Source organism: Gallinula chloropus (assembly GCF_964237585.1).
Source record: "Gallinula chloropus genome assembly, chromosome: 23".
In the NCBI taxonomy this organism is placed as follows: domain Eukaryota; kingdom Metazoa; phylum Chordata; class Aves; order Gruiformes; family Rallidae; genus Gallinula; species Gallinula chloropus.
In genome coordinates, this window is record NC_140108.1 from 7,733,697 (window position 1) to 7,757,097 (window position 23,401).

Consider the following 23,401-nt stretch of genomic DNA (forward strand, 5'->3'; position numbering starts at 1 on the left):
TTGGCTTAATGAACTGTTGGGGGTGCTCAGAAATCACTTGACTACACCATGTAGCAAATCTGCTATCTAGCACCATCACTAGAGTTAGGAGCCATTATTGGGGATCAACATTCTGTTGGGCTAAATGTAAAACAAATGAAAAATTAGAAAGGATTTCTGGCCTGGAGAGAAATCAGATAGGATTTCTCATGTGCCTGTAGGCATCTTTCTCTAGATGTTGTCACCAGCCAGCACCACCGACTCTGCTACAGACAACACTTCCCTTGCTATGTTTCCATAGTTTTGGCTACAAACAGCTTTATCTATTGCTCCCTGTCATCTCTCCCTAAGCTCCCCAGTGGAGAGCCTCCTTATCAAGTCTGGACTCTGCACATGTCTATTCAATGGGTACCAGCTGCATCCTGAACAGAAAATCCCTGCTGAAACGGTAGGAGTTCTCATTAGAGCTGCCCAATCACAATGTGCTTCCCATCCCCAGGTACCCCCCCTCCCCCTCTCAAGTTCAGACCAGCAGGTCCAGTAGCAGCCGAGCTAATTAGTGCTTCCCACCTTACCCCTCCACCCAGGGGCTTCTGGGCATGTTAGGTCAAGCTCCCAGAGAAAATTATAAGGAGTTGAAGGGACAGGAGCTAACTATTTGTTAACAGAAAGGACCCTGCTGTGCTGTTTTGTTTTCCATATGCAGTGTGAGCATCTCTTGCCAGAGAAGAGGCTGGCAGTGTATCTATGACAACAGAGGAGAGGATTATGCACTGAAATGGTGTGAAATCAAGTGCCAAGAGACCTATTACCATTTCAAAGAAGGTAGAGGTCCCTGTGGGTCCTGGGTGGAAGAGGGTGGTGGGAAAAACTTGAGAACACTGGATTTGTGACTCCCAGGGCAGAGGAGGTCACTTGGGGGTAGAAGAAATAGGTAACCTCAACCTTGTGGCAGACCTCAGCGGGGACAGCAGAGCTGGATAGCCACGGCTGATTAAAGACAGGATTCTGGACAAGAGAACAGCTTGGGGAGAACAGATACCATGGGAACGAATCAGGCACAGTGAACTGAGCAGCACCATGAACCAAACACAAACCATCATCACTATGTGATCCTCTAAAGTGTTCACAGAAATATATAGAGCAATGATAACGGGTGCCTATATGCACGTGTGTGTATTTACACACACACAACCCCAAGCCAGCCCTTCCCAGAGCCTACTGTCAGTGCTGCATACCCCATGCAAAACTGTAACAGAGTCATTCTCCCTGCAGAACAACGGATTTGGATCTACAAGCCCAGTTGCTCTAATCAAGGTTGAGGAATTTTCCTGCTTAAACCTCCTGTTGTTGTCAACAGCCTTCGAGCCCAGCTGCAAAGCCCTGAGGAATGCCTGCACGATACACGGGTGCCATGCAAGGCTCCCCAAGCAGGAATAGTGCCAAGGCAGAGAGCAACGCCTGGGAATTCATGTGTGTACTGAGCTCGGTTAAGCACACTGGCCTCAGAGAGTTGACTAGTTCCAGAGGTGTTTAATGTGGTTACACCACATCTCATCAGCTTCTGAGCTCTCGTTTTGTGGGAGAGAGGCCATTTCTCTGGTTAGTCTGCCCTGCATCCACACTTCAGTCGTTTCAAGGTAGATCTTTGTCATCAGAAAGACTTGAGTTTACCTTTGTCTGGAAATTGAAGAATGACTTCAAAAGGCCAGATGCTGCAGCTCTGTACACGGTTCTACACACAAGCCCTCTGCAAAGCAATTGAAATTAGATATTATCCCAGCTTCTCAGACAAAGGTAGCATTCTACAAGTTGTGCAGCTGCAGTATCTGTTCTATGTCATCTAATAAAGCCCCCCAAATACCTTCTGAACTCTGCCTCAATGCTGCAAAAGTCTAGACCTTAATCACCAGGCAGTGGCTAGCAGGCACTGAAGGTTTGGGCAAGGGTGGTTTTACTTTTTATTGCCTGCACAAATAAAAGAACCACACAAATTCTTCTCTGTAGACCATGTGCCCTCCCAGCCATTCCAAGAATGTTTTGTAGAGCAGAAGAGCAGCAAAAGGAAGGGAAAAATAAGGCAGAAGTAGTAAGGAGAAGACTTTCAGTTACTGAGGGTCACCTGCTTATTGTTATGAAACTCACCTGACTTCCCTGTGCCTCAGTGTCCCTCCTCCATTCAAGGAACCATTATAACTACATGGCTCAGTGCTTTGAGATGAGGGAATGAAACTCTCAAAGAGAAGTGCAAAGAGGATGATTCCATTACTTACCCCACAGCTCCCAGATGCCTTTGATGCCACCTCGGTGCGCACAGTGAGGCGCGTGGGGCACTCCAAGCGTCAAGGTGTCCCCAGGCACATGGCAGTGTCTGGCCTTCTGATGACATGCCAGCAATGCCAATGTGCCACACTCATGACAACGCTGCAGCATCGCCACAAAAGCCCATCTTGCCACATAGGCCTGGCCAGCTGGTGATACCAACTCCTCATGCCCATCCTGCGCCGCATCCCTGACACTCAGGTAAGAGATTTGTGGAATGGTGAAGGGGAATGACCATCTTACAGGCTTTCCCAGTGGGCTGGGCTGTGGTAATGCAGCAGCCAGCACAGAGAGCAAAACCACTGCTTGACAACATGAGATGAAGGGTGTTAGTGTGACCATTACGTGCTCTCTGACATGGACAAGCAGCAGTGCCGGAGACGAAGTGGTTGGGCCCTATCTTAGATCTCACCTTGATTTCTACTAGTGAGGGATGACTTATGCTTTATGAAGAACAAGGCTCCATATTTCTTTGAAAACTGCTGTTAGCATTGATTTTTTTAACAGTATATCCTTGTTATTTGTGTAGACATCCAGCAACCTTTGATGATAAAGGGAAACAATTCCCAGATTACATCACTCTGGCAATAAAAGTAGTGGTGCCTTATGAAGGGCTCTTTGTGCTCAGACATAAACTTTGTATATTCTCCAGTAAATATTGGTAAATCTTTAATTACCTCCCACTCCTGACACTCAGCACAGTGTCTATTCCTCCCCAAAGGAGCTGCTGTCCTTTCCAACTTCTCCCACAAGTGCCCACTGCTGCCATTCCCCTTAAAACCAGTGCTACATCAGACCACCAATGGGTTCCTGTGGCACGAGATGAACTGGCTGTGGGGTTCTGTGCGAGCTTTGAATCTCTGTGAATTACAGCTACTTGCTGGTGACGTGTGTTGAAATGCCCTGACAGGTACGTTCAGCAACCTCTGCTCTTGGAGGGGAAGAGGTTTGATGTCCAGTCTTACCTCCTCGTTGCCTGCACAGCACCAGGTGTGGTATTTTTTGCCCAGGGTTACGTTCGGTTGACCTGCGTCAATTACGATGCCGCGTCTGATGAGCCGACTGTTCATCCAGCCAACTAGGTAAACTGAGTGAGTGAACTTAGCTCAGAAGAAGGGGAGGGTGCGGTTGATAGAGACAGGAAGCAAAGAAAGACTTTGGAAAGGCTACAAATATGTGCCTCATGCATGCAAAATCCATGCATCCAGGAAACGGATGCGGGCTTATGGTCAGGCACGGCAGCGACGCCGAGCAGAGCTGTACTGGGTGAGGTTCCCTCCTCTGCCACAGACCAGTTCTCAGCTTAACCTGACAATTTATTTCCCTGCACCACTTTTTCCTGCCATTATTTTCTCACTTGTCTGCAGACTATAAGCTGCTTAGGGCAAGAAGCCTTTGATTATGGCTACCTAGCACAAAGAAGCCTTAATCTCAGCAAAGGATTTTGCTGATCCTGTTGTGCTTAAACACAACGATCGTAATGATGCAAGATGCAGATGAATTCTTCAAGAGCCATAATGCTAAAATCTCCATCTTTGTGTGTCTTGCTTCTCAAGTGAGGGTTATAACAGAACAAGCCTCTTCTGGCTTGTACCCCCATATGTTTCTTACACACAACAGAAGCCTTCCTCACCCAGATCCACCTTTGGTTTTGCTTTGAACCAAGCCCTTTGGTATTCAGAGCTGGTCCTGATGAAAGAGAACCAAAAGAGGTAGAAGGAAAGAAACCCTTTGCTTGCAAAGCCCTCCTCTCCTCCCAGCATCCTGCTCTGAGAACTGGCAAAACACACAGCGGGGAGGTCCCAGACAAGCCCACTTCAGGTGGAGTTTTACGGTTCCTGTAGGGGTGCAGCTCAGGACAGCAGATTACAGTTGCTTCCTGCAATATAGGTGATTATCGGTATGGCACTTGTTTTCCTGGAATAGTTTGTTTGCTCAGCTAGAGAGCTATCCACATGGGAACTCAGGTGCTCGGGTAGGATCCCATGGCACAAGTGATATTAAACAAAGGACAGGTGTTTACTGGCAAAACATAAATTATCTGGGTTCCTGCTGGGAGGAGGGAGACGAAATTTACTGGAGCGACTCCTTCAAATTACAGTCGAGCCTGCTTGCTTTCCCCTCCTACCCTTTCATCCCACCTGGAATCAGCCTTCTTCCCAAAGGACAAGAGGCAGCAGAGACTTTACAGTAACCGTCCCACAGATGGACTTGCAGCCAAGCCTGGCTGTTTCACAGGGGCAGGGGACTTGCCTTTGACTGACCAGTGTAAATACCCCGTTATTGACAGGATCGATGAGCCAGTGAGGAGAGAAGCCCTCACCTTGGTTTGCTCCGGGCAGACATTCATACATCTGTCCCAGATGCACTCTTCTCTAGGAGAGCATGAGGCAGATGGACACGGGAACCAGGTTTAGCCCAATGAATATCATGCCTAAGACCTGCAGGCACCTCTCCTTACCTGCCACCAGTCCAGACATACCATACCCACACTCACATGCAGAAAGCAGCCCTGGGACAGAAGCCCTGGGTAACTGCCTGCCATGGCCATGTGGGTCAGGCACGTTCCTGCCTGTGGAGCACTGCACATGGGGACTCAGAGCACTGACTGAAGTTTAGCTTTCCTAGTGAGGGGCTGTATTCCCTCCACCTCTATAGTTCTTCCCAACTCCAGATGCCTGGAACAAATCAGGGCAGCTGGATGTCCCCACGCGAGCCGGTGCCCAGTTACCCTTCACTGCCAGAAACCCAATCCTCCCTGTGCTCTGCCTCCCCAGCCCTCAGCACATGCAGGAGGAGAACTCCCTGTACAGCCAGCTGAAAGATGAGACACTTTGGTGGATGTAGCACCTCAACAGCTACGTTAATGAGAAGTTCAGAAAAGCCAGTGGCATCCCCAAAGGCTGGGTTTTCACTGTGTTTACTGTAGGTGCAAGTGCTCAGTGTGCTCGTTTGCCTAATGAGGGTGACAGAAATAGGGAGAAAACCCGGTGGTTCACTGGAGCCCCCAAGGAAACACACCACGTGAGAAGGTATTGATGGTCCCATGGTAACCATTTAGCTGCAGGTGCTAAGCACAGAATTGAAGACACAACGAGTTTAATTGCAATAAAATGGGTAAACTACTGAGAAAGAGATTGTGAGTGTAAATGCTAGCTATAAAAATGCAATTTCAGGCTTCACATTCCTGGCCCAGCACTGTGGTCCTGCATTAAAAGAATAAAGTATGCATCAGAGAGCTCTCCAGCCTGGCAGGTCTTAGCCTGGAAAGGGACAACACTTGCTGTGGAGCCTTTTCTGTCTGACTTGGTCTCACCCTTCACTTTCCATCTGATTTTGCCACATGAAAAATCCTATCAAGGCCTTAGATCTCCTCTTATCACAGTGGAGAGAGAGGATGACTCAGTTGGCTAGATTTCTTACCATCTTCCTGTCTCACAGAAGAAACTATTTGAGTTCCTGAGATTTCCTTTCATCAGCCTGAGTCTAACGGTGCATCAGTTCTGTACCTGACTTGCTGGAGTGAAAATGAAAAGGGCAGAAGGTACAGCTTTCTCAGGTTAATTTTGGAGGTGCTCCAGTTTAAAGACAAATACAAAGAAAATTAAGCAGCTAAAAACTTTGTTAAATTATGGTTTTGTTCAAAACAACAGCTCAGAAGTTTCTCAGGGGATCAGAAAGTTTTCAGCCAACTTTATGGTATCTCTCTTCCTGGGGAAGTTCCCCACCTCCAAACTGAGTGAAACTCAGCTGCTGCAAGCTGCTGTAGCTCACCAGGCTTCTGTAAGCCACCATGACCAGCCCAGTTGTGAGGGGGTGTGAGTCATGGCTGTCAGAAATAGCTGTGTTCAGCTCACATCTAGGTACACCCAGTGCAATGAATGAAAGAACATCACCACAAGCTGTGCTGCCAGCCCATTCTGAGTAAGTGACAAAGGCAGAGACACCTTCACACACCACCACAGCAGCCTGGAGAGCCAAGCTCAAAACGGGGTTTCAGTCAACTCAGGGTTGATCGATGTATGGTCTGCAAAATGCAGCATCCTTCCAAGCCTAGAGAGGAGCTCTGCTGGAAGCAGGGGGACAGAAAACATCCCTAAACCAAGTGGGCACCTCTGACTTAAAGTGAAACTCCTACGCCCTGAGCATTCACAGTGACCAGTCACTCCAGTTCCCTGCCTTCCCTTTCAGGAGAGGATACAGCAGATGCTTCCTGGCAGCCAAACACAAACCAGACCACAAACTGGGCTACTTCGATCTCATCGGCTGTGACTTCCTGATGGAAGAAAACTCTCAGGTACAAAGGCAACGCTGCAACACTGTGAAATGCTCAGTGTGCTATTGGCCAGAGGTCTAATGTCAGTGGTACAGAGTGGCTGACACAGGCCCTGGTGCTAGGAATTAAATAGAGCATGCAGTCAGCTAACAAGTGCAGGATTTGGGTTTTTTCCTCCCGTTTTCACTGTCCAGCATCAAGACCTGGCACCTGTATCAGCTGCATATTTACTGCATGGAGAAGCCCTGGCACTGACAGCTCAGTATGGGAAGAGAAGTACTTGCTGCAGCTGAAACGGGTCGGTGCAGAGTTTGCTCTGGGAAGCAGAGTTCAGGGTATGGGAATTTTTAATGCCCACTCAGTGTTTTTTGTATCTCCAGAAACCCAGTGTGCCAGATGGTCAACCAGCATAAACCAGTGTGTGATGCTTCTAACACCCCATGAAGTACACTGACCTACACTGGCTGGGTATCCAGAGGCATTGAAGAACTCGCCACACCGAAGAATCGGTCATCATGGACTCAGATGTCAGCATCAGCATCTCTGCATTCACTGCCAGGTCACCACTCAGCCATAGGGCAGCCCACTGAGTCTATAGAATCTGCTAGAATTACAACTCCAACTTGTAAAGAGCGAACGAGCACAGGCGAGAGAAGCCTGAAGAAAGGGCAAGGGGACGATGAAAGCAACTGAGGTGCTTCCAGTGCAGCAAGCCCTTCAAAACCACCTGGCCTAAAGAGAACAGAAGGCCATCTGGCAGATTCTGCTGTTGCTAAAGCAGAAAGGAACTCAAACATATTCCAGTGAAGGGCAGCGGGAAGAGCAAACCCTCTGAAGAGCCAGCGGTGTATGCGGTGGGTCAGGCACCCGAACAATAGACCCTTTGTGCTGGAAGTCAATGGCAAAGGAGAGCAAATGGCACAGACAGAACTGGGGCTTCTCAAATTGCAGCGGGTTTGTCCTTTGCAGCGCTGGCATGCGAAGCCCCGGCTGTGTACACCTGAAGGAGAACAGGCGACCCAGTATCACTCTCTTGTGGCAGTTCCTACTTTGGCTGGTTGAAAACTTCAGGGTTTAAAAAGCATCACGTCCCTGTGCATTTTGCATATGGGGAGGTAAACAAAATCTGTCTCTTGACAGGTATTATCTGTAAAAACAACAAGGGTTTCTGGACATTTAGTGGTGGCAGAGTCACTTGGAACCTGGCATTTCCCTTTGAGAGTGATGTGGAAATGTAGGCTTTTACCCAGCATAGGTTTGTCCACGTTTTCTTGGGGAGCAACAGACCCAATTTTTACCCATGAAGTGCTGCATGAAAAGACAGCTTTATGCTCCAGGTGGAGGTAGTGCACAACAGCAGGACAGACAGCTTCAGCCCACAGGTACCATCGGTCAGTGCAGCCACCTCCCAGTTTCCTGTAGGCTGATATCCTGATTCCTGGTCTGACATCCTGTCTTCTCCACCTCCCAACACACAACAGCCTTATTCTGCCCATCATCCTACTTCACAGCACACGCAGAATCTGCTTAATACCGATTTAACACAGTCTAACATGCTCAGTCCTACAGCTTATCACGCCTTGCCCTCTTCCTCATTTAGCTGGGATAGAAGTGCCCCCAGCATCGTTCTTAACAAAGCCTGAAGGCCCTGCAGCATCCTAATTCAGTCTCTGGAAGGTGTTTTTCCTGCCCCGAGTTCTCAGAAGCACAGACTATGACAGCAGGGCTTTCAGCAGAGCTTTGCATATTCACCTGTAAGCTGGGAAAGGAATGAAGTGCTTTAAGGGGCAGAGGGAGCAGGAGTGAGGGATGTGGTTTTGCTGGTTTTGGCTTTTTTCCTACAGTTTTCTGGAGCTTCCTTGTGCTGCACTGTAAACCCGAAGTCGCTCTGCAGCTCAGGACAGGGTTGTTTGTATGCTCAAGGAACCTGTTCTTCAGAAAGCATTGCATCAGCCCTGTAAAAGGGCTTCTCTCCAGGGGTGTGCTGGGACAACAGATGTGTATGCTTTTTATCAGCCGTAAAGGGACTCAGCTATCTACCAGCAGAACTGCCTGAACACAGATAAGCCATTTGCCAGCTTGTGATAGGTGTAGGTAAAGGAAGATAACCCTCAGCCCCCCAGCTAACGCAGGGACGGGGCTTTTGATTTGACTGCGCAGCTTGCCCTTCACACCGGGAGGATGAGGTACCACATGGATGCTCTGGGCTTGGCTGTGCCCAATCTAGGTCAGAACAATTCAATACAAGCCTGATAAAAGCCTGCAAAGACTATGGAAAACAGACCCCCACTGCCTTAGCCTGAGGTGTCCACTATCATTAAGCTGGTCCCTGTCTGGGTTGACATCTGAGCAGCCTGTCCAGCGCTCGGGTTGTGACTGCATGTGGCTTCAGCTGTGTGCACACAGCATACAGAATAAGCTGTTTTATTCCTATTTCTGACTGCTATTCCTACAGTTGGACTCCGTGATGTAAGGACATACACACATTCCCACTCAGTCTTGGCTATCAAGCCAGTTGGAGCCACTAGGATAACAGACTGATGCCCTTGCCCTCCCTGAGAGCCCAGCTTCCACCTGGAGAGCTCAGCAGAGACCCACAGAGTTAAATAAATTCCATGGGTTTCAATCACAAACAGAACAAAACTCTGGCTCAATCACTGATGGATTTCCCCCACACCAAAATGTCTCACCTCTGCCCAAGCTGGCAGGCAAAGGACCCTCGAGACGGGTCTTAACGTGCTTTGTTACCCACCATGTCAACCATGCTGCAGCCCAGTCTCACCAGCCAAGTCTCCTTTGAAAGACATCAAACTGCTGCTCTAAGGATGACTCTACAGCAGCGAGACCATAACAGCAATCAAACAGGATGAAAATCAGGAGTATTGAGCAGACAGTAACATTGCATCTAGTACTATACTTAGAACAAGAAATGAGAGCTCAGATCCTGGTGTAACCCAGGAGTGCCTTGGAGCTGTTCAAGAGCCTATGGAAATATCCTGCTATTTGAAGCTGTTAAGCCTACCTGTGATGTCTTGGCAGAGCAAGCTGAAGATGTGACAGGAAGTGGAGTCATACTGGTAGGATGCAGGAGCAGTAACATCTTCAACCCCAACAAACATCCAGAGCAGCACTTCTGACCAAAGCCACAAGGTACCTGCTACTGTCCTCACCACTTGAAAGACCTAAAGAACAAGGACAGTCCATGGTTAGGAAGTCGAGGTCAGACATTCTGGGTTTGGGTTTCCTTTCTTTGGTGTATGTTTGCTAGGAAATTCTGAGCAAGGCACCTGCATGCCAGATGCAGGGAGAAGAATGGGAACTTCATTCCTCATGGAATCCCCCTGGATTTCCAGGTCTTCACACAGGGACAGTGAATCTGGACCTCAGTCTCTCTGCTCTCCCTGAAACACAACAAAGAGCATTTATTAAGTTGCCTTGGGTGTTGAGAAGTTGGGAGCATTTAAAAACACTGTGAGACATTTAGGTAGCACAGTACTGGGGGAGGTGAAAGATGAGCAGCATGATGGATGCCACAGAGAGCGTCCTTCCTTCTGCTTGTCAGTGTTGCTTGTTTTGAAGAAGAAAGCAAAACCTAATCAGGAAAACTATGAAGGTTCATCGAGTTTGTCTGTCAGCACAAAAATCTTAAGCACTTTTAATAGGGAAAAGCATGCTCACAAGGAGGATGCCAGGAAAGATGTATGGAGCCCAGGTGCCCTCTGTTGGCATCCCCAAAGCAAGTGTTTCAGCGGCTGCTCCAGTTCTCCTGGGGAAAAAAAAAAAAAAGAAGAGAAAAGAGTCATTCCACTACCTCACTTCCCAGTCCTTTCATTTGTTTAATAAAGTATATCAAAGAAGTGAAAGTTATTACTGTATTTTGTTCTTAGCAAAATAAAGCACCCAAGTGAAGGCTGTCACGTCACCAAGATCTACCAACCCCTCAGCCTTCCTTCCACAGGTACTTAGTAACTCACTGCTGCTTCAGAAAAAAGTAAAAATAATCATAAAAAATAAATTGTAAGGGAGTAAAATTCTCCTGGGGCTGTTACACGATTAAACATTCTTCCCTACAAACGCTGAGCAGCTCCTCCATGTGTAGGATGCAGCACCATATGGCAGAGGCAGGAAGCGAGCAGATGAGTTTCACTGTAGGGAGAGGAAATAGTAAACAGTGACATGCCAGTCAATCGTTTGGTTTCACACAGATTTGTAACCAGCCCATCACATGCTGTGGCTTTACAGCTTCAGACCTCGGCATTGCGAAGGGAAATGAGAGATGAGGCAAGTGTAGATATGTGAAGCCAGTATCTTACATGGCTCCTATCTGAAACCAAAGCTCACCCAGGAAACCAAGGCCAAGGGTTCACTGAGGACTCAATGCTGTGGTGGCTTTGGGTTGATCCCATGCCCACCTCAAACCAAGTCCTGGTTTCCTTGTGCTCAGAGGAGATCCAGCCCAGCTTCCTGACCGGCATTCAGCTTTCCTAGGTCTGGCTTCTGGAGATGACTGCAAACCCAGCACTGCAAAGCAACTGCAAAGCCTTGAGGGACATCATCCCAGCTATGCTCTGAGAGAGTCCTGGTAAGCAAACAAGTCACAGCGTGGCCAGCAGCAGAAAATCCTATCACCACGCTGCTTGTCAGAGCAAAGAGTCAGATTTCTATCAGCTGTAGGTCCAAAACTGTTATGTGAGCTATACAAACCCTGCAAAAGTCCTTCTGTGGTCTGATACACATTAACCAGAAGCACTCCTGCCTGGAGGACCAGGATCTCTTTCACCTCTGGCTTTCTGTGCTGTCACCCCATGTGTGAGGAAGAGGAGCAAAGGAGGGAGAGTCTGTGCCTGCATGAAGGGCATTAGCAACAGCCTGCTTAGGCTTGCTTTCACAGACACAGCTACCTGTGTGTGCCCACAGATGCTTATTTTGGGGTGCACCTCTATCCTGTCTCTCACTGTAAGCAGTTTTAGAGTATTTTTCCCTATGGATTTCCTAAACCCTTTCCAGTGGAGTTGAAGCTGGCTGAAGTGACTGCAAGAAGAGAGAAGTGGGGTTTGTTTTTGGTTTTCTTTTAAATTGTCTAAATAATAATAGTCTACAGAGGCCACAGCTCACAGGTTGGAAACCACTTCCTCAACTCCCCCACATCCTTCCCACGCACACAGATGCTTTGTGCATTCACATGACAGCTTACGTGTAGCTTAGCACCAGAGTGACCATCAGACCACCTCAGAGCTGCTGCTTCTTTGCCAGGTTTGGTTCTCAAGATTTTCAACAAGCACCTCCAAGGCCGGGGGGTTTTGCCTTTAAAGATGCCCTGCCATTTGGTGCTTCTCTGCTATGAGGATGCTGCAGAACTTGGCCAGAACCAACCCTCAAAGCTCAGAACCCGCCTGTGCACGGGGTGATTTCTGCAGCCATGAACAAGTGGTACCAGCCACTGTGGCCAGAGCCCTGCCAAAGTGCTGGAGAGCTCTGCCAAGAAGTTTGGTTGCTCTAAGAAAAAAAGGTCTCCTCATTGCCCAGAAAGAACTGTTAAACTGCCCCAACTCTACCACACATGAAACTCTTCAAGCATCACAGAAAAACCCTCTGAGCTGCTGCAGCACAAGGGCCTTTCACATAAAGAGGGAATAAAACCTAAACCTGCACATGCTGTGCATGTCCAGCTCGTTTCCACCTTACGTAAGGAGACAGGTACCAACTTCAAATGGAGAACTGGGAACGACTTCTGTAAGCTCTTAGTGCTCCTGTGGAAAGCAAGACTTTACCCAGCCAGTCAGAGATGGAAAAGAGATGGAAAGCTACAGAAAATGAGATGACTGTTACCACATTAAAACTCCTCCCTGACAAAAACAACGATGGTCTGGCCAGTGCAATCCAGAAACCAGCCAAAGTTTTCACATACAAAGTCCTGGTACAACAGTGCTGGGAGAGAAGCTGTGAAGACTAAACCTAGGGCTGAGCAGTTGAAACCCCCCAGTTTGCCCCATCATCCGTGGCTCTGTGCCCTCTGTGCCCTGCAGGTTTAGTCATGGCATATTAAGGCTCCTTCAGGTTTCATTTTGTTGATGTGACAGCCAAGCAGCAACACACGCTCAGCGTATCAGGCCACCATCTCAGCAGGAAGCTGTGACGCCTGGGGACCAAGGAGATGGGTAAGAACAGAGAGGAGCTTCAACCAACAGGAAATGCTTTACGTCTCACGTTGTTGCTTCTAACACAAGCTGAATTTCAACCAGTTGAAGGGGACACACGTTTCCTTCCCCTCCAGTGCTTACTCTAATTGACTGTAGTTCAGGCACGTTCACGTGGTCCTGTGACTGCAGCACCAGTTTGAAGCCAGCACCCGTGGACCAGGGAGCCAGCGACCAAGCATGGGATGCTGCAGCCTGAGCGCCAGGAAGGCTGGGTCTGCAGGACTGGGCCAGGATGAGGTGGAGCTCCTGAAGACAGGCAGGACCAGGTAGGTAGCGATTTTGGGGGCCATGGAAAAAGCGCTGAGCAGCTCTGCTCAAGCAGAAAGACATGTGGTGCTTCAGACTGAAACCCAATGGCTTTATTTCCTTTCCAGAAATGACTCCCTTAAAGAAAAGCTTTCTCTTCTTCCCTTTTTCTAGCCAGAATTTACAGTGGCACTACGTGCCAGACTCGCTTACTCTTCCAACTAAAGCCTGCTTGCTTCTCCTCAACTTGTCCTCCTGCTGTCGCAGTTGTTTAAGACAGAGGGTCAGCATTTGAGGAACCAAAGGTGGAAACATCCCATCCTGCCACAGATGTAACTCTCTGTTTTGGGCAGGCAACCCCAGCTAACTCCTGGGGCAAGCACTGCTCATGGTCTGTCAGAAAGGGGTGTTTCAATCAGACTGTCACACATCAGAGACAGATCAAAGACTTGAAAAGAAGCTCAGTGGGAGCCTTTAGTCCTGCTTCCAGCTCTGGAGCAACCTCAGCTCTTCCTAAATCCTGCCTGACAGGCACAAGTCTGTCCTTGAAAGTCTTCAGTGATGAAGAGTCTTCAGTGTCCCAGACAAGCCATTTTCCCCCCTAACAACTAACCTTTAATGCCAGTAAGGCGTTGTCTCTCCTACACACCACAGGCATAAGATAAAAGCAACTGTTCCCCTCCTCTTTGTAGTGGCATTGTACACACGTGAAGCCTGTTACCACACCGCCTCAGCACTCTTGTCTTTAGGCCAAGTGTTGAGCTACTTCATACATTTCCTTCCCTAATTTGATCCTTTCCCAAGGAAAGGTGTTATTCCTTCCTTGTCCGTTAGGGCAGGCACACCAGGAGCACCCTCACCACCCCTGCACTCTGTGTGATGCCAGTGGAAAATTAGGAGTCTAAGTGCTTTGCTGAATTTAGGACATAGTCTCTGCTTAATGTGAGGGGACATTTAGTGGCACGTTCCCCAAAAGCCTTGACATGCCTACTTTCTGATTCTGCATCAGCTGCATCTTTTCTCCAAGACTTCACTGAGCTGCAATATTCTCCTTGAAATCAGCATACTCTAAAACACATTACCTCTACGCCAGAAATCCATTCACTTATCTGCTCACTCAGAATTAACATAGCATCCCTCTTTTTCTTTTCCCCAGTGCATCCCACAAGGGCTTTCCTGTGCCTTTCCATATTCTCTTTTGTTTCAGAATGTCATCCAACTCTGAAGGCCACAGCGAGGCATCCCTGCATCCTAAGGACCTGGCAAACCCAGCAGAAACAGAAGATGTGAGTGTGAGCAGGGTCATGCAATCAAAGATTCGGGCATAGGATCAAGGAAGAAATCACAGGCCTGTTTCTCTCACCCACCCTGATGCAGTATCCACTGCAGTGAAGTGCCAGAGGCTACGCCATGCCCTTTGCTTGAAAGCAAGTAACCAACAGCTCTCACTGTTTCAGGGCCTGGGCACAGGTTTTCAGCTTTTGCTTACAAATTCACATGTGAGAAAGTTTGTCATCACAAGTCAGCCTGGGGTTTCGGTTTTTACCCCCCCTGGGATGATGTTTTAGCACCATTGTTGAGAGAAGATGCTCAGAGAGAGCGGAAGTGACTGACACACATTCACATACACGCTGACTTTCTGCAACCCCACCCCTCCTCTCTTCCAGCTAGTGTCAGATATCAGTGTTGTTTGGCTCTCCTTTTCCATTTTCCCACCTCCTAACTGCCTCACTTTGCAGACTGTTCCTGGTAAGGTTACCAGAAGAAATGCATCCCACTGTTTGTTTCTTCCAGACACTGTGGGGAAGAACACGAGAGGAACTGGCAGACCTGTTGATCACGCAGCCCATCAGCGGCTGGGAAGGGATCAACATCCACTCACTTGGGGAAATCATTTGGTCCTCCCTGGTTTTTCTGAGAAGTTACTGCATGGAGGTAATCACCCTCTTACAACCACAGAGTCACACACAAGGGATAAAGGTGGGGGGCAAGTTTGCATTTCATAGCTCCTGTCTGCACTGCAGCCAAGTCTCAGGGCTTGCCTGAAGCTGTGATTTCTCCTGACCTTTGCAAGAGGCAGTGTTAACATGCCCAATTTTTCCTCCAGAACAGATGTCATAGCCACTTCCTTGAGCAGCACATCTCTTTCCATTCGTTCCCCAGGGAAACGAATCCACCCTTGCTGTCAGGAGTTTCCTGTATCACTTTCCCCAGACAGACAAGGACTGGTTATTACAGTTGCAAAATTGTCCGTGTGACAATCGAGCCCCCCCCACAGCTACTGCTGAAACTAACGCAGCGTGACTGCCTTTACCCTGGTTTTGATGAGGTCAGAAGAGGGAGCTGAGATCTATTCCAGCCTTGTCAGGGATTCACATCTCTCTAACTGCACATCACTGTTTATTCGGGTGTGTACCCACCTCCCAGTCTCACAGGAACACCAGGGTCTGGTCACCAGTGCTCAGGGAGCCCAGAGAGAGAACCTGAGATGATAGAAACCACAAAGTATTGACATAAAGCTTCCAACTGCGACCCAGTCCAGTTAAACACTGCAGAGCTGCCCAGTACCAGCCAGTCCCTACCCACGAGAGCCTGCCAGCACTGTCTGCACATAAAGACACACCACCCGCTGCATCAGCAGAAGGGAAGGGAAGGTGAAGAGGCTCAAGGGAACATAATTTCCTTCTTAAAAAAAAAATTGAGTAAGTTTGGAGGAAATAAATCGTTATCTTATTTCAACAGGACATGTGTGAATGCTACATCGTGCTGTTCTCCTTCCACCTGCTGATTCTTTCAGTGGATCGTATGAAGAAGGCATTTGTTTATGAGGTAAAGCATCAAAACCCTTCTGTGGCTGTTTCAGCCACGTTTGCATTCCAGAGTTCCTAAATAGCCCTTTGCTCACAGCTCTGGCACGTCCATGGCAAAAAGAGTGCCTGCCCTGCCAGGAGGGCACAACAACCCCAGGCAGCACTACAGGCTGGGGGCAGAGAGCCTGGAGAGCTGTCAGGCAGAGAAGGAACCGGGGGTGTTGGGTGACTGTGACTGACCATGAGCCAGCAGTGTGCCCAGGTGGCCAGGAAGGCCAATGGCATCCTGGCTGGTGTCAGAAATAGTGTGGCCAGTAGGTTTGGGGAGGGGATTGTGCCCCTGGACTGGGCACTGGTGAGGCTGCACCTCGAGTGCTGGGTCCAGTTCTGGGCCCCTCACTCCAAGAAGGACATTGAGGTCCTGGAGCGAGTGCAGAGAAGGGCAACCAGGCTGGGGAAGGGGCTGGAGGGCAAATCCTATGAGGAGCAGCTGAGGGGAGACCTTATCACTGCCTACAACTACCTGCCAGGAGGGTGCAGAGAGGTGGGCGATGGTCTCTTCAGCCAGGGGACAGGAGATGGGACAAGGGGCAATGGGCTCAAGCTGCCCCAGAGCAGGGTCAGAGCAGATGGGAGGGAAAAGTTCTTCCCTGAAAGAGTTGTGGGGCTGTGGCACAGGCTGCCCAGGGAGGGGATTGAGTCACCATCCCTGGATGTGGAGAGATGAGGTGCTCAGGGATCTGGTTTAGCACAGGACAGGAACGGTTGGACTCGATCTTAAAGGTCTTTTCCAACCTTGTGATGCTGTGAGATGTGTGGGTCCCATCAGCTGAGACAGACCCTTCAGTCCAGGGCAGCTCTGAGGGATTTGCTAACACAGCAGCTGACAGGTCTCCATTTTTTAGCAGACTCTGAACAGGGAAGTGAGTCTGCTGCCGGGTAGGAGGAAGCTCCACTCTCTGTGTAGATGCCTGCTTTTAGAGCCTGTGACGTTCACTGGCCTCTTTCCACCTGATTTGGTTACCCACGGAGAGGGACTGTACGAGCTAAGCCACAAGCACCAGCCAGGAGGTATCAGAAGAGAGTCATAAGAACAAGAGACTCCAGGGGAGAGGAGCTTATCAGGGTGCAGCCACAAGCGTTGCCTTCAGCACACCAGTGTCTCCTGATGGCTGATTTGGATATTTCTCTGTGCACCTTAAATGTGAGCAGAAAATAAGAGGGCCAAAGTAAAGAAAAGCTAAAGAAAGAAGGTCCCTGGTCTGTATTACATCAGAAATGACAAAAATCTAAGTCACTCCATCAGTCATGCAAGAGGTCACAGACAAGGAGTCAACACCAGTGGAACAGAGGATCCAAAGGGCAAACTGGGGCCCTTTGTGTCCTGAACACCAGCGTCATCATCTCACACGGCGTGGGGCAGGGATTAAGGAGGGGGAGGCTGCACGGTGGGTGCAATTCCATCTTTCCAACACCAGCCCTGCTCTGCTGGTGGAGCTCCCCCCCTGCACCTCCGAGTGCTTTACCACCGTGTTTTTACAGACAGGGAAGCAGGAATAAATGCCTGGCTTCCCCTGTCTTAGGACAGTGAGCTGAATGTCACCCCACACACACTTCCTTAAAGTCAGAGGTGTGAAAGGTGGGAACTTCTTGAGCTCAGCCTGCAGAAAAGCATCACATCACCCATCAGAGGGGCCACAGCGGGACAGGCAGACGTGGCTGTTACCAACCCATGTCTAACTCCATTCTCTGCCTCACCAGGGTCTCCTTCCTCTTGCTGGGATGCATCTGAGAGAGATTGCAAATGCAACTGGCCACACCTTTGAACTTTCTGGTAAGCCTCTGCTGGAGGGGATGCTGGGTCTCAGAGCAGTGACATGCCTGCTCTAGCCTTCAAGGGTTGGCCTATGTGGCTAGGAGATGACAGGGGCTATGCAGCCATGCAGAGGATCACAGACCAAGGGGCATGTCTCCTCTTCAACAATTAAGCCACTCCAGAGAACATGCCATGCCTTTCTGGGCCCTCACAACCAGCACAGCAGGAGGAGATGGTGTCCTGGGTTCAGCTCCCAGAGCATTAGTTTTCTTTTAGCCAACAGATGGATGGCATTTGGGTTTGTACAGGTGGACACAAGCGCTGTGCAGCCTCACACCAAGGATTAGGGTTAACCAGAATTCCTCACAAGTGAAGCAATATAAATGATAGGTTCACCTTTACTCTAATTTCCTGCTTACACTGATCAGGAGACACGTGCTGATGTGGAACCAGGAAGGTACCCAACCGTCCCAGTGCCAAGCCAGCATCTGCCACCCAGAGCAACAAAAGCCAAACCTGAGCTTAAGATGAGCTCAAAGCTCATCCTAGCATGAGGTCAGAGCACAGGTGGAATATGGTCACAGAGACAACACATGGTGGAGGGCAGCACACAACTCACCTGTAAGGCTCAACAGCAGATCCCAAACTCTTCCTCAGCCCCAGGGGATGTGTGTGTCTGTGTGTCTCTGTGTGCAGGGTCCATGATAGAGTCCAGGCTCGTTTTCTGCCGGAGTTCAGCCGACTTCAACATGTGGGTTCAACACCTGCAGCACCAGATCAAGACAGCAAACGCTCACTGCCCAGTCAGTCCCAACAACAACATCGCTTTCCTGGTGAGTCAGTGCAGAGGGAGGCAAAGAGAATGGGGACGGGGGTGGGGGCACTGGAAACAGTGGCAGCTTTAACGTAGACAGGGGTTTTCAGGGATTTTTAGAGTGCAGGGGGGGGATGAGCAGTAGTGCTGCTGAGGGTGCTGATCTAGGCTTGGGCAAGGCGTGCTACACACAGATTTGCAGGTTCTACTCTATGCTCATGAGAGAGCTTGGAAAAATTCCTGATCGTGTTTGCCCCTGAGGTGTAACTACACCGCTGGGTATTTCCTCTCAGCGGCAGTCACAGAGTACTTACTCTTACTCGGAGACGCGCTGACTGCCACACACGCGACACTGCAGCACCCACACGGGTCACGAGAGGGCAGGGCTACACCGCGCCGTGGGGTTCCCCAGCAGCCACACAACGTGCCGGGCCAGAGCTGCTTGGAAGGAACAGCAAAATAACCCCAAATAAAGGGACTTGAATGCCAAGCCCCAGGTGCTGTGAACTAAGGAGAAATTCTAATTCGAATCAAAGCAGCGTCTCAGCCAACCTCTTCTGAGGGGAGAAGGAAGATGAGACCTCTCCCTCTTAACAGCTGAAGCTGGCTGGTTGTTCCAGCTGCTGCTCATGAGCCACATTAAACATGATTTTGTTTCAGGTAGGCAGGAAACCTACAGCAAACATGGAAATCACCGTGGGCTTCCCAATTTCCCAGCATATATCCCAACCACCTTCCGTGTCCCACCGCCCTACCCTGGAAAACATCACTCTTGTGGTCTTACCTCTTTGCTTTGTCTCCAAAACAACCCACCAGGTGCCATGTGATGAAGAGTGGAAGAAAAGGGAACTGATGAGACATCTGTGGTGTAACACCATTCTGAAGTGGGAGGGAAAACCCATCCAGCATCTGGGAAAGATTCAGTACCTGACCATGGTGCAAGTGGCTAGTGGCTGCGTGGGGGTAACGTGCAACGTACACCACTGACATCTGGGTGGCAATGGGAACCAGCAGAAGTTTAGGCTCACACAGAACCATTGCTTCAAGAGAATAGTAAGATGAAAAGGCTAATCACATCGAGGCCTCAGTATTAAAGAGACAAAAGGAAAGGCAGCTGTGTTTCTGAAAGCTGCTTCTGACAGCGTGTCCAAGCAGCCACACTCAGCCTCCAAGGAAGCAGAGCTGGGAGGGATGATCCACCTCAGCAGGACTGATGCTTGCTAAACACCTCCTTGCCAGTGTGTGCCTGTCCTAGTCTAAAAACCCTCAGTGCTTTGTGCAATCCTACCAGCTTTCTGAGTGAGGAATTGCCAAGCTGGACAGGAAACACAAAGAGCAGCCAGTACCTGTGGGTGGCAGGGGAGCAGCTGGGTGCTGCAGCCAGTTCCGAGCGTTGGTGCTCGTCGTAGTCATTAAACTTCATATTCTGCCTTTGAGATCCTCTGGGGGGAAATTGTTGAATGTTTCTGCTGTCTCCAAGATGCCTCTTTTCCACAGGACTCTGAGGAAAGGCTGATGATCCTGTTCCCAGAAGATCTGCTCTTCCTCTCTGTGGACAAGGACAGAACAACAATCACCTACAAGGTAACAGAGGAAATGCTGGAAACGGTCAAATGAACCAAGAACTAAAAGGAGCTGGGGCTAGTGATGAAAACGCTCAAAGGGCATGGAAAAAAGGAGGAGCTGAAGGAAAAGCACCTTTTTTTCTTTTCTTCTTTAAAGGGAAAACTCCCCCTCTCAGCAATCCAGGCAAAGGAGAAATCCGCGGTGCTGGGGAGACTGCAGTTTGAGATCACAGGTAGGAGCTGGAGGAGGAGGCTGAGAGCAGTGACACACAGGAGTTCTGTTGGAACACACAGAGGGTTTGTACTGCGAGGGTGGCTGAGCACTGGCACAGGTTGCTCAAAGAGGTTGGGGGGTCTCCAAGTGTAGAGAGTCAAAAGCTTCAGGACATGGTCTTGGACGATTGGCCCCAGGCAGCTCTGTGTGAGCAGCAGGGTTGGGGCAGGTGATCTCCAGAGGTCCCTTCCACCCTCAAACCATCCTGTGATTCGAATGGGAAACAGAGTGATGCCAGTGCTCAGGCCTGCCCTGGGGATGGGTTGCCTTAGGGTGCTGTCACTGTCCCCACGACTTGCCTTGCTCAGGCTAACAGTGTGCTGTGGCACCCTTCACACACCTCTGCATCTCCAAACAGCTCCCTGCTACTGTCTTGCAGGAAGCCTGACAGAACCAATGCTCATCACCTGTGCCACTGCAGCGGATTATGAAAAATGCCTCTTCTACCTACAGAAGGTATTTTTTGGAGAGCTTTACTGCAGCAATATCTATTTCCAAGCCTGGGATTTTCCCAGCTGTAGATGCAGGTAAAATGTGTCGCCCTCCCAACTGTTCTTCTCTTTTTCCACCTGAGTAGGGAGGTGCTTTCAAGCCTCTTTCTCCTGGTAAGACTCATCCATTTGGCCAGTAAGATATCAGTAGGGTTTTAAATAAAGAAAAACACTCTGTCAGGAGGGGATGAATTTGGGTCCTCTTAGGCAAAACACCTACTCCAGGAGTGAAAGACCTGAGCACTGATTTCAGTGGAAATCACACACTGAAATAGGCAGAACTGCTGCAGGGGGGGAGGAGGTGGGTCATTGGACTCTATTTTGTGAAGCTAGAGAGACACATTACATCACATCACATTACCTCCTAAAACACCCACAATGGCACTACCAGCTTACGACCTGGCTCCCTGAAGGTTATACCCACGTAAGCAGCAGTCAGTTCCAAGCAGGTCCTTCAAAACAGGACTTTATCTAGGTCCTATTTTCCAAAGTCAATCATTTGTTTTGCTGGCCAGCCTTTAGAGCACACCTTCCCCAGAGGATAACCATGTCTGGGCTCAGAGGAGACAAAGGTGAACCAGGAGTGGGTGTTGTAAAAGCAGAAGAGCTGTTGGGCTCTGAGTATCTACTAATGAATATGGTTATTCTATAGCTGAGCATGGCCAGGTTTCTCTCGTGTGTAAGTCCTTGGCAGAGTGAGGATACTCACGTGCTGAAAATATGTTCCAGCCAGAGAAGCTCCTTGACACGCTGCCCCTCCACCCACCACCAATCATCCCTCAGAAATCCCAGAAACGCCACTAGGACGTTGCTCTGCAGTGACAAGAAGGTACATTGGATGTGATCCCAAGAGAGGGTGAAGAGCTGCAAGAGCAAGCCGGGACTAGGAACTGGGAGCCAAGCTTCTTTCAGAGCCAGAGGTGAATACAGGGCTGCACATGAACCACTCTCCCCTGCTGCTGGTTTGAACGGGCCATTGCAATCTGTGTAGGATGTTGTGATTCTGACTTCAGCTGTACATATGCCTCAAGGAGAAACCTTTCTCAATTTCCTTACTATTTATTACCTGCACCTTATCAGAAAATGAAACATTACAAAATACTCTGTAAACAACACCAATAAAACCTAAACCCTGCATTGGAAGCAACATTTGGGTAACTGTTGGTCTGAGAGTCATTGTTTTCCTCTGGAGTGGCAGGCACAGTGTGGGCCCATTTCTAGAGCTTTTCTTCCCCAAACCAAGGAAAAAAAAAAACCCTTTAATAATGGAAGTTTTCACAAACCAAAAACTGCTCCCCCAAATAACCATTGCTGTCTTCTGCCCTCCAAGAAGAGCAGCCCCTAAACCTCCAGGTTGAATCAAATCGATTGGTTTTGATGATAGCAAAAGGTTTCACTGGGATTTTTAACACCTTCAGAATTTTCCCCCCACTCTACGTACATAAATAGCACTGGAAAGGAAGCGCTGCCACACACCAAACCACAAGAGCATCTCATTTCAAATAGCTCTCAGTTACCAGCAGCTTTAGCATCCAGGCTGCATCCGTGGTTTAGCTGCAAAGTCACCTGAAGAGGCTCCGTGTGGTCCCTGCAGTATCCCAATTTCTTCCCTCATGCAGCCTACAACCAGCCACATGTAAATGGAGAACACAAGCAGCTGTGAAAAATATTTTAAAAATTTAAAATATTCTTTAAAATCCACAAGTTTAGAAGAAAAAAAAATAAATCCAGAGTTTTAGAAGAAAATATGCCCTGAAATTCTGAGAGTCTTTTGCTGGTGCTTTGAGGAGCTGAACACCTCTGCCAGCTTGGGCTGAAACTAGGCCATAAGTTGAAAAGTTTTTCCAAGTAACAGGTGTGTAATGACACAAAGGTTTCATTTCCCTTTCCTTGGGAAAGGAGACAAAAAACCCTCCACCAATTAAGGACAGGAAGTCCCCTGAGGAGATTGTTTTGCCTTCTCCAGTTTAACAACACTAACACCTTGCAGGAAACAGGAGCAGACAGAGTAGCTTAAGAAATGCTATTTCTGTACCTCAGGCATTTTCCTTACCCTGTTACTGCTCTGCTCTTCTTTTGCAGCTGCAAGATGAAGAAATTCCCCAGAGCTCAGTGGGCCCCAGCAATCATTATTTCTGTGTGTGAGCCAAGGGCTGCACGACAAGGTGTCACCTTCTCCTCCCAACCGCTGCGTTTCCTAAAACTGTGTGGGAAGGGCTTTATCTGATTCTGAGCAGAGAGCCACTTCTAAGCACCACAAGGTGTTTGAAGCAAAGTTTCAAACTTTGTCTTAGCAGGATGAAGTTTCTTAAACATTTACACCTGGAGAAAATCCTGAAGAACTGCAGATGCAGAAGTTTTTACTGAATTTTTTGTTAAGCTCTTGGAGAAAGTGCAAGAAAACAAAGATACAAACCCCTCTCTCCTCTGCTGGGTGCCACTTTTCCCTGGCTCTGGAATTTTGCTGCCATACCTTTTTCATTTTAGAAGTCAAGATTTGGAAATGCTGCTCCAGGTGTGAAGCACAAAATGCTAAATGGTAGCACAGGACCTGGCACTGGGAAGATGATCACTCTGCTCAGAGATAAAGCTGCTGAACTGTGGTCTG

The 23,401-nt window shown here is 48.9% G+C and overlaps 2 protein-coding genes and 1 long non-coding RNA gene across 3 annotated transcripts; all 3 read left to right on the top strand.

Moving 5' to 3' along the window:
• Positions 1–383: 383 nt before the first annotated feature.
• On the top strand, positions 384–11,149 carry TTLL10 (tubulin tyrosine ligase like 10; the record flags this gene model as incomplete). The annotated part of the gene is given in 7 exon segments (XM_084274497.1): positions 384–427; positions 3,212–3,380; positions 5,086–5,145; positions 5,149–5,226; positions 5,781–5,845; positions 6,493–6,598; positions 11,066–11,149. Coding segments are annotated over 7 exon segments (606 nt in total).
• A 1,834-nt stretch (positions 11,150–12,983) lies between these two features.
• Positions 12,984–14,862, top strand: LOC311200419. Its single transcript, XR_014617823.1, has 3 exons — positions 12,984–13,043; positions 14,231–14,309; positions 14,818–14,862. It is a non-coding gene; the product is annotated as an uncharacterized lncRNA (long non-coding RNA).
• Positions 14,863–18,281: 3,419 nt separating this feature from the next.
• On the top strand, positions 18,282–21,931 carry LOC311200444 (rho guanine nucleotide exchange factor 6-like). The gene is made up of 6 exons (XM_084274673.1): positions 18,282–18,482; positions 19,280–19,426; positions 19,961–20,047; positions 20,186–20,261; positions 20,682–20,758; positions 21,523–21,931. Exons 1-6 carry the CDS (start codon positions 18,351–18,353, stop codon positions 21,595–21,597), a joined length of 594 nt encoding a protein of 197 aa, XP_084130799.1. The 5' UTR covers positions 18,282–18,350; the 3' UTR covers positions 21,598–21,931.
• Positions 21,932–23,401: the final 1,470 nt, after the last annotated feature.